The sequence below is a fragment of the Crinia signifera genome, chromosome 5 (genome assembly GCF_055691185.1).
Source record: "Crinia signifera chromosome 5, ASM5569118v1, whole genome shotgun sequence".
In the NCBI taxonomy this organism is placed as follows: domain Eukaryota; kingdom Metazoa; phylum Chordata; class Amphibia; order Anura; family Myobatrachidae; genus Crinia; species Crinia signifera.
Genome location: NC_139221.1, coordinates 47,798,230 through 47,813,920, shown reverse-complemented (window position 1 = coordinate 47,813,920; position 15,691 = coordinate 47,798,230). Strand labels below are relative to the sequence as shown.

The 15,691-nt window shown below is 44.7% G+C and overlaps 1 protein-coding gene across 1 annotated transcript in view; it reads right to left on the bottom strand.

Moving 5' to 3' along the window:
* CHD7 (chromodomain helicase DNA binding protein 7) overlaps positions 1–15,691 on the bottom strand; it is a 118,246-nt gene that overhangs the window by 95,070 nt on the left and 7,485 nt on the right. The window contains 1 exon segment of the mRNA XM_083187150.1: positions 670–2,473. Coding sequence (XP_083043276.1) covers positions 670–2,313 — 1,644 coding nt within the window. The 5' untranslated portion in view covers positions 2,314–2,473.

Here is a 15,691-nt window from a genome sequence, read left to right as displayed (position 1 = left end):
ACTAACGATATGCTTCAATTAAAAACAATAATAATTGTAGGCAGTATTATTACTGAACGTACCGTTCGGTTAATCTGAAAAAGAAACATTAACCATCACATTTAGAAATATGAACCAGATAAACATCAGTTGGGAACAGAAATCTGTATTTGAGGTTTCAAAAAAGAATCAGCCTAGATTTACGCAATGACGACAGACAGGTCTACTTCCCACAAGCCCGCTTTCGCTGACATCCATCTAGACATGGGGGCAAGTGTTAGGTTTCACTTTTAGAATTAAAAATAATTTGACAGGAAAAGCCAGAGATTAACTGTCAAACACATGCTTAATGCACACTGTAACGAGAAAGGTTTTCTGGTCCCAACATAAATTAAATCAGCCGCAACTTTGGCAAGTTCTTGTGCATCAAAAAGTTATTATATATAAAAAAAAAAAAAAACCTGCAGCTGTTTCATAAGAAAAACAATACAGGGACAACTTCCTGTTGTTGCATACTGTCCTGTGTGCGCTCAGAAATCAGAGTAAACGTGCACAGTGCAGGAAGTTCACAAGCTGTTTCTGTGAAAGCCACATAGAAAGCCGGTTTTAAAAATAAAAATTTAAAATATTTGCTATTCACAAGCATTGAAAATACGTTATACTCTTCATGCACGGCACTGAGACACTTACCTGATGGACAGGCACTTTCTGGGGGGTACTCTGAGGTGACTGGTGAAGCGAAGTCCATGGTTGGTGATGAGAATGTGACGGAGGTGAAGACTGATGGTGCATAGTTGGATGAGGCTGACAGTTAGCCATTTGCTGCTGAAAAGATTGATGACCGGGTAGCTGCTGGCCAGACATCATCCGTTCTTGTATTGCCTGTGGATCTGCATGGCTAACTCCAGGACAGCCGTTTGGTCTCATATGCCCACCCATCTCCCTTGGTGTTGAGGACATACCTATAAAGGCCTGGCCCTGTGGTATGTTTCTGGAAACCATGTTCCTTTGTCCCAAACCCATGCCTCCAGGGGGCTGGTGAGTGGGTGGATGGGGCATATTTGGGTAACTTCCAACATCCAAAGGTATCCCCGCGCTGCCAGGCCTAACTTGTGGAGGAGGGGTGACTGCTGGATTGCTCATTGCTTTCAAGGGGGACATGGGAGGTGGAGAAGCATAGGTTCCCTGAGGCTGTGAAGGATGCATAGTTTGTGTGTTCATTTGGTTAAGTGAGCCGCTAGGATGAAGGGGTTGCTGGTGCATTAGACCTTGACTGCTATTTGATGGAAACCCCACAGCATTTGGGTATCTAGGTACAGACGGAGTCATTGGAGTGTTGTTTGTAAGGCCTAAATTCTGATTCATCCCTGTATTATTAACTAATCCCTGATTAAGGTTACTATAAGGATAGCGGGAATACTGCCCTGAGTTGTTTAACGTGGGTGAAGGTACAGTCTGGTTTCGAGAATTAAAATTAAGGGACTGTGGCCTAACTGCACCCTGCTGAGGAGGATTAGGAGAAAACCTAGGATTGTGAGTAACAGATTCTCCATGGAGAGCAGTGGGAGGATGGTGATGAAATTGCTGGACCGAATGACGCAGTGAAGGGCCCATGTTGGGATTTTGTTGGGCTACGTGAGACATGTGACCAGGTCCCGCAGCTCCAAGGAAGGGATTTCCTTGGTTAAGACCATCTTGTCCTTGTGAAAACTGGTTCACCCTTTGTGACTGTAGTGGACCATGTTGCTGCATTGCAAAATCTCCCCGGACCATGTAATTACCCATCTGCTGAACATGTTGAGGGTGAGACGGACCTTGAGGTCCTGAAGGTGTTGATGGTTGCTGCTGTGACTGCGGCTGCTGGTAAGGAGGCCGTATCTGGTCAGGCACCTGCACTGCCCTAGGTGCCCACATAGAACCACTTTCTACAAACGGTGGCCCATGTCTGTCATTCTGCATACCAGGATACACGGCCATTTGTCCACCACCATGGGGGACCTGAGGAACAGGTGTGTTATGATACTGTGAATGCGGAGAGGCAATACCATTCCCAGGAGTGTTAGCCATCATTCTAGTAGGCTGGTCCATCATATGCATTTTCTGTGGCTCGTACTGGTTATAGTGATCAAAGTGGGTAAGCTTCGCTTGGTTTTGACTGCTTGGGTTATGGTGGAGTGGAGACTGCAAAGAGCCAAAACCCTGATCCATTGGCATCTGCTGCGCCATGGAGTTTACAGAGTTTTCTGTATATCCACATTCACCAAGGCCCTCCAATCCTTCACTAAATATGTTCCCATCTTCCCCGAACAGGCTCATCATGCCAGGATCCGCCATCTTGCCGTTGCTCTTTGGAGCCACGAGTGTGAAATTGTGCTTCACCTCACAACCAAGGTGTTTGTCCTCAGAGCGGTTAATCCTTAGCTAATCTCTTTGTCATTCCATCTTGTCTCTATTCTTTCGGACCATGCGGTGTCAGGCAGTCTGGCGACTGTTTCTAGGGAAGAGAAGAAGAAAAAAAAAAAAGTATATTTAAATTTGACATCATTATTGGTTACCAATAAAGTTGCATAAAAAAAAAACCCACAACAACTTTGCTTAATAGGATATAAAAAAAAAAAAAACACTGTAGGATTAACATTTAAGACAGGGATTTCATGCAGCATTCATTTGTGGGGTGGAACAGAACAAAAGCACACAAAATGCAGCAGTAGCATCAGCTGCCACAGCAGGCAGACAGATGTAAGGATATAGCCAAGCATCCCATCTGCTAAACTAAAGCCCTGAAAATACTCTAGTTACTAACAGCGTGTCCTTAACCTTATTCCCCTGAGGAGTGTAATCAGATGAGCAAGCAGCAGCATCAGGGCTGTGATAAGCTAAAGTTAGCAAAATCCGCTAGTCCATTTAACAAACACCAGAAGGTGGAAAGTGACCCTTTAAAATCAGCTAAAATATATTTCAAACAAGATGTGCGGGCTCTCCTCCCCTTTAGCCTGTGCCTTATACAGAAGGCATCTTGTCCAGCATTTTCTATAAACTAGGTGGTATGTGTGGATTGCTCGAGCGGTGACCACAAATCCACGACATCTAGCACCTCTACTCAAGGTCAAATTAGCTGAATGATTGGATTCATACTGTGGTTACACCAATGTGATCCTACCAGATGGAATTAGGGGCTGGTTTATTAGGATGCCAAGGGAGACTGTGCTGCAAAACGTATAGAACCACCGAGAATTACTGCATACACATTTCGGTGCCGATTGCTATTTTTGGGAACAATTCTTAACACTTAGCTGATAAGACGGGAAACAAAATAGTTTGCATTGTCTGGTGGAGCCTCAGCTGCTGCAGCCAGGAAGACAGGACGTTCCGACACCAGGTCACTGCATTGCTTAATGTGCCATAGATGCAACCGGTTATGACAGCATCTGCTTTGGACTGCACCTAGCAATGTACTGTGCTCTGAAACCCGGACGCTCCAGCTTGCCACAGGACTGCCGAGTGAGCGCTTTAACTCTTCTGCTGCTGCAGAATGTCAACACGCTGCAGACATTTACTGAAGGGAATTATGGAGGTGCCCGCCGCTGTCAAGCAGATAGCCTTACGGGAATTGTGGCACCAGCTAGAAGGTCACCCGTTTCTGCTGTCAGGTATCTAACTGCCTAAAATAGCAGGATATAAGGTTTCAATGCTGAACTATCGTAAGAGCTTGAAGATATACGGGGTGAATGATTAATTCAGCTACCAAAGTGAACAAAAGTGTATTGAAGAATCCTAGCCACGCTTGGAATTTGTCACTGATTCTAACACATAATCTTATTTTTGTTTCCAAGCATTAATGGTCGTGGGCTGGTGCTTCTGCGGTACGCAACGGGAACAAGTAGCTGGATTCATAACTCCTAGAAAACTTTCCCCAGGAACAGGCTACTTCACAGAAGGCTGCATGAGTTGTGGATAATTAACCCCTTTACTGTCCAGTTTCCCCTCAATGAAAAACCTAACCGTGATACAGGGTAAACAAAGCCTGGGTACCCTTTGTTAGACTTTATATATGGAATAAAAACTGAGCAGCAGGTCACACACATTGTGCACCAGAAAAGGCGGCGTACTACAAGTATCAGGTGCTGCCACCTTGATACTTATGTTACAGCAATCGGCTGATGTTCCTATAATCATTTACCCTGTATTTGTCCAGTATTGTCTTCAACTGTAAGTTACTGTTTTCCAGTTTGATTATGTGTGCTCTGTAACTGGGCGCTGCGGAACCCTTGTGGCGCCATAAAGGATAATAATAATAACAACAACAACAACAACTAAGCAGTACACAAAAAAAAAAAAAAAACACTAATATGGCACAAGAGGAATTGTAAAGAACTCCCACTAGAAATAACACATTTTATTTCCACAATGTAGGATGGGTACAACATTATTTAATCTGCCTCTCACTACTTTTTTTTTTTTTAAATTTTGGGAATTTCCATACTTCCCAGTCATGTGAATGGTATAGTGTCAAGACCACTCAGAAAACCAAGGGAGTCCACGTTGACTGTTTCATGTGTCGAGTTTATCCAAGCACTGTAGAATATTGTGGGGTTTTCAATATATCAAAACTACTTGATCTGTAGGGATGCAGTTGATTTGCCGGCGGTCGGGATCCCGGCGGTCGGAATCCCGACACTGGAATCCCGACCGCCGAAATCCCTAAACTTTCTCCCTCCGTGGGTGTCCACGACACCCATAGAGGGAGAATAAAATAGCGTGCCGAGCGTAGCGAGGCACCGGGCCCGCTGCGTGACGAGCGCAGCGAGCCCGCAAGGGGGGGCGATCCATGTCCCCCCCCTTGTCGGGATTTCGGCGGTCGGGATTCCAGTGTCGGGATTCCGACCGCCGGGAAATCGTATCGGATCCGATCTGTAGATGCCCCACTCATATAGCGGCCACTAAAAAGGACACATACCATATATACTCAAGTATAAGCCTACTTTTTCAGAACATTTTTTATGCTGAAAAAGCCCCCTCTCGGCTTATACTCGAGTGAGGGTCCCACTTGAGTCAATTAATTTACCCAGTTTTTTTGTTGTGAAATTAGGTGCCTCGGCTTATATTTGGGTCGACTTATACTCGAGTATATACGGTATATGGATATTGTTCCTTTTACAGCACTCAAAGTGGCGATGGCCGCACACATCTTCACCATGTTTCACCTCCCAACTTAGTCATCATAAACCATACAAATCTATCCTGTTTGGAAATTCTGGTCATTCGCTTACAACACTAATAGCATACCCTCCAACATGGCCCATTCCATTAGGTACAAAATGCTCTGTTCCTGGACTTCCCTGCCAGTGGCAGTTGCAGAGGTTGGGCTGCAGCACAGTCCAATATTCAAATAGGGGAGCCAAACCTAATGCCACTCCAAACATCACTGTCCCCCCTCTTTGAATTCTGGACTGTGCTGGAGTCCAACCTCTGTAACTGCCACTGGCAGGGAAGTCCAGGAACAGAGAATTTTGCACCTAATGGAATGGGTCATGTTGGAGGTTATGCAATAGGACTTCCAACAAGAATGCATAAAACCTGTAATGCTTGATCTGGTACTGGTGAGGGTGTGCACAGGAGGGGGGGGGGGGGATTATGATGGCCTATCAGGATTTATGGGTAGTAATAATGGATTAGTGGGGTTCGTTATCAGATCATTTAATAAACACTTATTGCCCACACATGCTGTGCTAACCCTTAAGACAAGGATGTCCAGAGCAGCATAGGAAGGGCCACAGAATTGATATCCATGAACTGCTACAGATTAAAATGAGGATTCCATCTCCATGGAACACTGCATCAAAGTCTTTCAGGGAACCAGCATACTATCTGCACAAGGCTCTCGTTAAACGCGGCTTTAACCTTATGTGTTAAGGACACACAACACAAGGCCACAGACTGAAAAATGGTTTCACACTTTTAAAAAAGATTCCACCCTGAAACCACAACAACAGAACACACACACGCAGTAATGTCCTTGCTGATCCTTGGGCTCATTGGAAGCTACTGACGTGTACGTTCATTTTATCTGTGTCAGCATAGAATGGATCCCTGCTCGCCAGATTATGATGAGGAGGAGGAAAGGGGAGAGAGGCCGCCATAATACTGCCATTACCAGTCAAGTGATCTCTTGGCAATTATACATTTGCCTACAAAGCTGCGACTGGGAGACTCAAGAAAAGGTGGGAGTACAACATAGACAGGCAAAAATTGGGTGGAAAGTAGAGGGGGGGGGGGACATAATAAAATGCATGTATGTGTGGTTTTTCTGTACAAGCTGCAGAAATATAGTAAATAAGGTTTAAAAAAAAAAAAAAAATGAACAGCAAAACATCTACCATAGCCAGCCCGTCCCCTGGAGATGGCGCGGACGACCCTTCCCCCTTCCCCACACCTCTAAAGATCTTTTCTTTGGCCTGAGCTGCAGCTGAAAATAATTTATCTCCGCTCAGTGGCATATGTGATGGGGGATACAGAACCATCATGAATACACTGCAACACAAAGACTGGCTGAGTGTCACAGGATACAAAGGGGCAAGGGTCACCTCAGCGAGCTGGAGGGTATTACGCTCATTCAACTTTTCTCCCCTATACAAACACACACACACACACAATTACAGAAAGTATTTTGTTTTTTTATGGAACCGCACAATCTAGCATCGAAAACCGTGACCATGATATAAACCCGTTTCATCACACTTTACGCTCAGATTTGAAGCATGAAATATCTGGCCAAACAATATTGTATATGAGCAGGTTTATAAAACAGATTAAAAAACAGTTTCTTGAATAGATCTAGATTTCCTAAACTACAAAATCCTGCGTTTAACCGATGACTAATGGGGGCAATACAGGCGTGGAGAATGCCAGAAATCAGACTACCAACACTGGCATCCCACCTGTAAGAATGCCAACTGGTCTTTGTAAGGAAGGTACCCCTTATCCTTAGCCCCTCCCTCCCAGCAGCATAACCACAATTAAGCAAATAATGCAGTGTAATTCTGGATTGGCTACAAAAAAAGCAGAATACTGGGTTAAAAGATGTGGGGCAGATATTTGGGGTTGCTGTGTTGATGGGGCAGGTGGTACAGGAAGTAGCTTAAAATAATAATAAAAAAAAAAAAGAATGGCAACTCCTACCACTTGCACACAGAAATGTCCCTAAATCATGGCTTTTGCCCCATTTGAGTGCAAGGTTATTTCACCAGTCCCTGTCTGACCCCTCTTACAAAATTACCGGGTCACGCATTTCTACCCAGTAATTTGCTGACCAACACAGGTATTTCTTGTGGTATAGATCATTGTATAGACAAGAACTAAATAGACATGCATGACGGTTGACATGCCTGAAGGTCGACATGGGGTTAGGTCAACACATTGGGTTGACATGGGGAAGGTCGGCAGTCAAAAGGACGAAATGGGGGTTTTCACTTTTTTACCCGAATGTTGACACAGGCGACATGGACACCGATACGTAGCACCGCATCCCCCTCGCTACACTATTTTATTCTCTCAACGTGTCCTAGTGGATGGAAGGGCATGAAATACCACCAGTTGGCACATGTCGGCTCAATATAAAGTGAAATACCCCATGTCACCCTGACCCCCTTCAGTCATGTCACCCTAATGCTTGTAGACATAGTGACGGTATCCCATTTCTCCTGTTTGAAAAGGTCAACCGGGGTCAATATTCCTGATCTTGATCCCCGGTAAAAACCAGGGTTGACCATTTCACACAAGAAAAGGACCTGTTTCAATTGGCTATTACCGGATAGAGAGGCTTGATCCGGTGCTTGATCCCAAACTTACCATGGCTATCATCGTAAAAAAGTGCCAGGATAAGACTCAAGTGCACTGCGCGGCATTCGGCATCAAGGTATGCACATTAAGTCAGGCTGCGGTAAACCATTAATTCAACTCATCACTTAGGGTAATGTAACTAATGTACCACGATCAAAAACCCAGTCAGGAGGAAGCCATTTTTGTGGGCATCAACAATGTTCTTTCAAATGCAGCGATTGATGTCTAAATGTACACAGTAAGCACCATAAACAATTGTGTGGGCAATTATGCGCACATACAATTAAGTTGCATACACACTGGGCGTTTTTGCCCAGTGTGTATGCCTAGCGATAAAAAATACTGAGTAATTTTCCCCCAGCCCAGCGATTTTCACAGGAAGGGGGGGCCTCGTGTTTAAACATCAATGAGATCTATAAGCAAACTGACAAAAACATATCACAAGTCAAAGATCCCTTGTTTTATGTGTATTGTATTATATGCCAGAACACTAAAAATAGCTCTAGTGCACCGCGTACAATACACGGATTCCTCCGAAACGTTCCTGGAAGTAGTTTATATTTCTGCACCGTGTCCAGTAGCCTGAGATTAGTCCAAAGTTTTGAAAGACGGCTGCATTCACTTAAGAAAACTATTTTACTATTTACCACAAATTGCTACCAGACAACGTGATTTGCTAGGCATGAATTGGACACAAACGTGCACGTGAAGGCCAGATTTTACTGGCTCTACTGTACCGTAAGTAAACACAACTCTAGACGCATTAGGGATAAGGAGTCAGCAATAACATATCTACCAGTAGAATAAATGTGACATGTATAAGTGGAATTACATGACTGCCTATATATAGCATGGAACAGGAGTAGAAAAATAAAATGGAAAAAAAATATCTAAATTACATGCTCATTTAAACCTAAACTAATGGACTACTGCCCAGTATACATAACAATAACAGGCAAATGTTCTTGAAACCTACCTCAATTACAAAATCATATCAACACTTAACACTCAAAACCTGCCAGAGTATGAAACCACATTGTTTAAAGGAACAAAAGCGTTTCTTTAAAATAGTCCAAAGTTAGGGGATGAAGCGTACTCTTCCGGATACGCCTAATGCCAAATACATTTGGTAACAGAGGGACAACTGGATGACAAGTCTAAATAGGCTAAAGTGCAACACTTCGCATCTTACAGCATTGGTTTCTGCCGATCATTCAAATAGTCCCAAAAGCCATCTCACTACTGACCTAAATGCAAAGAGCATATCACAGCAATGAAGGAATAAGGAAAAACTCTAGGTGTGGTAAGATGCTCATCATCTAGGTGTGGTAAGATGCTCATCGTATACTGATCCGATCTGCCAGTCCCTCCATTGGTTGCCTGTATTTTACCGTATTCAATATAAAACATTTCTACTCGCATTTAAAGCTATTAACCATACTGCACCAGCATATATCTCTCTACTTATCACAAAATATCTCCCATCTCGACCACTCTGGTCTGTGTCTCTTCTGCACGGATCACTAGCTCCCATCACTATTACAGGACTTTCATCGGGCTGCTCCCATCCTATGGAATGCCCTTCCATGCACAGTAAGACTCTCCACTAGCCTCCAAACATTCAAGCATTCCCTGAAAACTCCCCTCTTCAGGCAAGCCTATCATATTTAAGTACTTATGTATTATATAGCTTCCCTTCTGGACTTGGTGGGACTGCTATGCTATTACTGGTGCCTGTCCTTTTGTGTCCCTCCTATATTCCTATAGATTGTAAGCTTACAGCAGGGCCCTCCTACCTCCAAGTCGGTCTGTTACCCAGTTTGTTCTATCACTGTCTACTATTGTAGATCGCAACGGAATCTGCTGCGCTATATAGGAAACTGTAAATAAATAGGTGCATTTCAGTGGTTCATCAATATGCAGAAAGTGCATAGGGTACCCGACATACCCATCTTGGCAGGTGGCGGCTCTAGCTGTGGACTCACAAACTCTGATGAATGCATTCAAATGAGCAGTTTCCATTAAGAGGGCTATTTATAACGATTGATAAAACTCAATGTTCATGATAAACGGTGCCCCAGCCAATCAGCTCTTGTTATGTGTTGGCTGGAACACCATTTACCATACACAAACACTCATTGATAAATGGACCCCTAAGAATTCTATTTACAAACCAAGAAAATATGTCGTCAACAGTAGCGGACGGAAAAAGAAAGAATTTGAGAAACCCTAAAAAGATATGGAGCCCTAGCAATGCATAGCATGAACGTCCTCATATGACAGGTTATCAAGGTGTAGTGGCAGGATTTCAGGATTAGCTTCAGCAGTGCTGGAAATAGCAGCAGCCCTGAGGACCTTTTCCAAATGATTTCCTAGGGGATTGCCAGCATTTCCAAGCATGGTGACTTCACAACACATAGGATCATGAGTCCAGTTGTTCCCACTGGTTGATTTCCAGAAGACATAACTGTAGTGGAAAAAGGTTTGCTGTCCTGCGCTCACACTTCAGTACATCTCCACAGAGTAAGCTGTGCTTCAGCACATACACAGCATGAAGCAACTGTAGGATGCACCAGGTACTTCTTTAACATTCATTTTCTTTTCATCAAGAGGTGGAAACGTCCCACAGGGTTCCATGGACAGGTATAGGGGCTGGCATTGCTCAAGAGCTATGTGTTCCATTCTGACAAGATCGTATCTGTGTAGAGTTTACATGTTCTTTACATGTCTATCTGGGTTTCTTCTGGGTGAACCTATTTTCTCCCAAAGTCAAACTTAAGGCCCCTACACACTGGGAGACTGAGCTGAAAGTTGCTCAAAACAGCATGTTTGAGCGGCTTTCAGCTCAAAGCCGCCCAGTGTGTATGCCCCGGTGATGAGCGATATGCAAAGCCGTCCTCTCCCCGCTGACGGCGCCGAGCAGGGGGAAAGCCGCCCAGTGTGTATGCCCCGGTGATGAGCGATATGCAAAGCCGGCCTCTCCCCGCTGACGGCGCCGAGCAGGGGGAAAGCCGCCCAGTGTGTATGCACTTTGTGGCTGAATGCTATCATCGCTGTCCTTACATGCTGGGCATAGTCGCCCAGTGTGTATGGACCTTTAGTTGATCTGGCTTCTGTAGGGACAGAGCAGGGAATTTACATGAGCGAATTTAGATGAAGTTCCACTGGGGCAAGAATGGTTTCCATCGACTAAAATATTTTCTGTAACGAGCTGCCTGATAACTTAGAGCAGGTATGGGTCATACGGTCAACAGTATGAAGCCCACTAAAGGTCAACAGGGCTTGGGTCGACACAGGAAATAGGTCGACAGTCAAACGGTCGGCATGAGGTTTTGGGTTTTTTTTGGTGCTGCACCTCGTCTTGCTTCGGGCACGTTTCTATGCACACCCTAGTGGACGGTAGGGTATGAAATACCGCCTGTTTTTGGGGGAGGTTTTTATTTTATTTTTTTGAAATGTGAAAAAAACTGCCGGCCTTGTAACTGTCAACCTTCCCATTGTTGACCTAATGCTTGTATCAAACTTCCCACACCTGTCAACCTATTTCATATGTCAAGCTAAGCCCTGCCGACCTAATGTATGTCAACTATCATACTGTTGACCTAGAAACAGCATCTCATTGGAGCCATAATTTGCTACTTTATTAGCTTTGCCATAGTACTAACATATTATTCAGTGCTATACGCAGGAGGTTTTACCAGTCCCTGGATTGAGTTACTAGGAGCATCTCCAATAAAAAAAAAAAAAAAAAACTTTGACAGGTACTTGTCCTTATTCTAAATGCTCCTAGTAATGCAGCCCAAGAAATAGATATATACATCTAGCTGCCAACCAGTTCCCTTCCGTCTACAAAACATTTTCTCAGGTCGTTGACACAAATATTGATATTTTTAACTCCTTAGGCAAGCTCTTTATAAAGCAGTCATGAATTCAATCATAGTTTCCTTAACAAGACGCAACTGCCAGAGGCTTACCGAAGATTCTCTGAACGGTGTTCGACTAATATAGTTAAAAGGTGGTCTGCGCTACAAACATAATTCTTAGAAGCAAGTGTATAACTGGCACAGAAGTGGAATGCTAGCACACTCGGGATTCAGTACTGAATCCATGCGGTCGGGATCCTGGCGTTCAGAATCCCGACAGCCGAAATGCCGACAAGGGGGGGGGACGTGGATCGCCCCCCCCCCCTGCGGGCTCGCTGCGCTCGCCACGCAGCGGGCCCGGTACGCTCGGCACACTAATTTATTCTCCCTCCGAGGGTGTCGTGGACACCCACGGAGGGAGAATGTGTCGGGATTCCGGCCGTCGGGATTCTGAACGCCGGGATTCTAACTGCATCCCCACACTCGTTACGATCAGAACGGCGGTTGGATTTTTTGTCTTACATTCTGATTGGCAGAACACAAATAACTGATAACGAACCAGCACTACATAGCGCAGTAACCGTCACTTGAATGAACGATCAATCACTGTCAGTACTAACATATCTATTGCTTTTTAGACTGATACTCTGGGGTAAGAAGGTTTGTACGTTAATTTATTTATTTATTTTAGATAAAAGTTTTTATTGATCAGAAACAGTTGAGAGATTCCCTGAGATTACATCACACCACGAATAAGCCTGGAATAAGTACTATCACATTCATTACTGCATTCTACTCATGGACCTTGGCCCCAAAGCTCTGAGAAATGCATGTAGAAAGAAAACTATATAAAATAGTAGAAAGATAAGCATACATTTTACAACATTGTAATGACCAGTTAGTAAACGCTTAACATTTTTATGAACGGACTACTTTTTGAACAAGTTCTATAAATTTCCAGGAACAGGACACAAACCAGAATCATCATTTTTTTTTAAATGGTCTAGCAGACGTTTGGCGTTTCAGGCAAACACCATACTCCGACAACAAGCCAGCTTTAGGAATAACACCTGTGACTGCTGTGCCACATACTTTGAGGTGCTGATTATCTCCCCAGCGTCCTCCTATATCTCTCGCCATCGGGTCAGGGGTTACCAAGAGTCATATCACATAAAGGGATTTTGGGGAAAGTAGCAAATAACGGAACTGCAAGTAGTGGCCTTTGCAGACAACTTTGATAGCAGCACCTTATAAGGTCCTGGAATATTATTGACCCTATGGACAACTGACTTCCTGTCTCTACCCCATTGCTGATGTTATGTTGTTTTAGACTTTAAATAAGGCATTAGAGATCTGGTTTCACTGTGAAATGAGTGTCCAGTATACAATTGGGGAATCTGAGAACCTTACTTAACTCCAACATTTAGGGCGAGATGTATTAAGCTCAAAATGCGGTAAAACCCCCGTTTCACCGCATTTTCATATGTACTAAAACCCGGCCGCACCGATACCGCCGGGCGATACCCTATAGAAGCCTATGGGCTTCTTTTCGCCGACTCCGCCACCTCGCCGACTACCCTCTCTCCGGCTTACCTTCCTGCAGGTCCTCCTGGACCCCGGAAGGTAAACCCTCCTACCCCTAGCAACGCAGCCGGACGTCCTTCCGGCTGCAGGGGAAGGAGACTGTTCTGGGGACAGCCACTCTGAGCTGTCCCGGCTGCAGGGGAGCAGTAGGTGGCTAAGAGGTGACGAAGACCCTCTGCACACCACAGTACAGGTATCGCGGGGGGGCCTCCATCACCGCACCGTGATGCCTGCCGCATATGTTCGTACATATGTGCTGGCATCGCAGCGGGGGCGGCGATATCTGTGGATACATCCCGTCCTTATGCACTTGTAAGATATTACTGCAGTTGCAAACATTACACAATAGTTTAACAACAACAGCTCAAGGTGTCAAGGTTAGCCAACACTGCTCCATAGCAGTGGTTCGCAATCTCAGTCCTTAAGGTATGCCATTAGTCTAGGTTGTATCATGCTTAAGCTCAGGTGAATGAATTAATAGGGTGCCTTGAGCAAAGTTTTGTCAAACCCTCTATCGTGTTTTTATCCCCCAGAATATGAATAGAAGTAGGAATATGGTGCATTAGGTCACACCTTGGCACAGAATATGCATGTTCTGTAAACTTTCCATAGATTCAACACGCATCGAGACAGCTGAGGCAGGGGTAGCATCCTTGGCTCTGAGAAATATAAAATAACGGCCCTGCCTTCTCACACACTGCATTTAACAGTTTCCCCAGCATGGAAACATGTACTCATGGAACTCCTACACTGTATGCACTAGGGGATCTTTGTCTTATCACATCAAGTTGGAAAGGACACTTACCCTGCATGCACAATTAAATGGAGACATGGATGTAATTCAGACCTGATAGCATGGCTGCACATTAGAACAGCGGGCAATTATCGAAAAGACCTGTGCATGCATTGGCACTTAGAACACATGCGCAAGGCCATCCTGCAATTTTTTTATTTTTTGTATTTGCACGCCATTCGTAAGGTGATTGACAGGAAGTAGGCGTCTGCAGGAGGAGGTGTATCTGAGTTATTTTTTTCTGGGAGGGGTGATGTCAGCAACAGGCCAGATATGACTTTTTCCCTCCCATCGCTGAGGGAGTCTCTGGCTACGCGGTGCCTGCGTAGACTTGTGCCCAGTGTAAAAATCATTAGATGGCGGGCCGGTTACGATGGTTTTTTTGGGCATATTCCCATGGCTTGGAAAAAAAAAAAAAAAGTGTAGCCATACACCTCCATTCTTACACCGAGCACATTAAGGCGGCCTTTCACTCTAGTGGGCGGTGGCTTAACGGAACGCTGTCTGGTGCGATCAGGTCTAAAATTTACCCCCATAAAGTAGAAAGCTTCGCTACAAAATAAAATTATTGGACAATGTGACCCAGATGAAGCAGGTTACCCTACAACATAATATACCATTTAGCTTGCATGACACTTGTCCAAGTTACATAGGCTCAGCAATTTATGGATAGACAATATTATTATTATGCAACAAGTATTCCTCAGCAACTTTCCTAAACAAAAACAGTATAAAACAAAATAACCTGCAGTATAATAAACATTGCAGAACATGGACTACAAGGGGCATAAACATTGCTGCATCAGAAATCTTTAGTGAGTTTCAACTGTTGGTGCCATTGTTGGCAGGTGTGCAGGTGATATAAGTGAGGGAGTGGAAGCACACAAGGAAAGGAGCCACTGTTTATGAGAGCATATAGACAGACAGGGTGCACAGAGGAGATAGTGAGCAAGGAGCAGGGGTGCTTAGGAAACAAGTTTTAAGGCTTTCATAAAGTGGGTCTACAGAGCTCAACTGAAGTTTTGTTGAGGGGGGTCAAGAGTTTTTTAAGGAGTGGGAGAGTTCCAGGGGTAGGGATCTAGTTAGATCACGCTGTATGTGCATAAAGAAACTGAAGTTAGCACAGATCGCACAGGAATCATTGCACTATGTAATGCGTATAGGGTGATGTGTGCTAACTACATTGTTTAGCACATGTGTCGGCGGGGCTTTAGACAGGTTACGTTTAATAAAGACATCAAGGAGAAAAGAGAGACAGCTGAAGGTACAAGTGAAGAGAGAAAGGGGAGAGAGGTCAGCGCAGAACTGAGTGATAGAGCTGATGAGATCACCTACAGAGAACTTAAATGGAGAACAGAAGAGGGCCAAGAACAGAATCTATTCGTAGTGGAAGTGGAACCATGAGATGACAGGGGATGCAGTTTAAATCCCGGCGGTTGGGATCCCGGCGTTCAGAATCCCGACTGCCGAAATCCCGACACTTTCTCCCTCCGTGGGTGTCCACGACACCCCTGGAGGGAGAATAAATTAGTGTGCCGAGCGTAGCGAGGCACCGGGCCCGCTGCGTGGCGAGCCCGCAAGGGGGGGGGGGGTGATCCACGTCCCCCCCTTGTCGGGATTTTGGCGTCAGGAT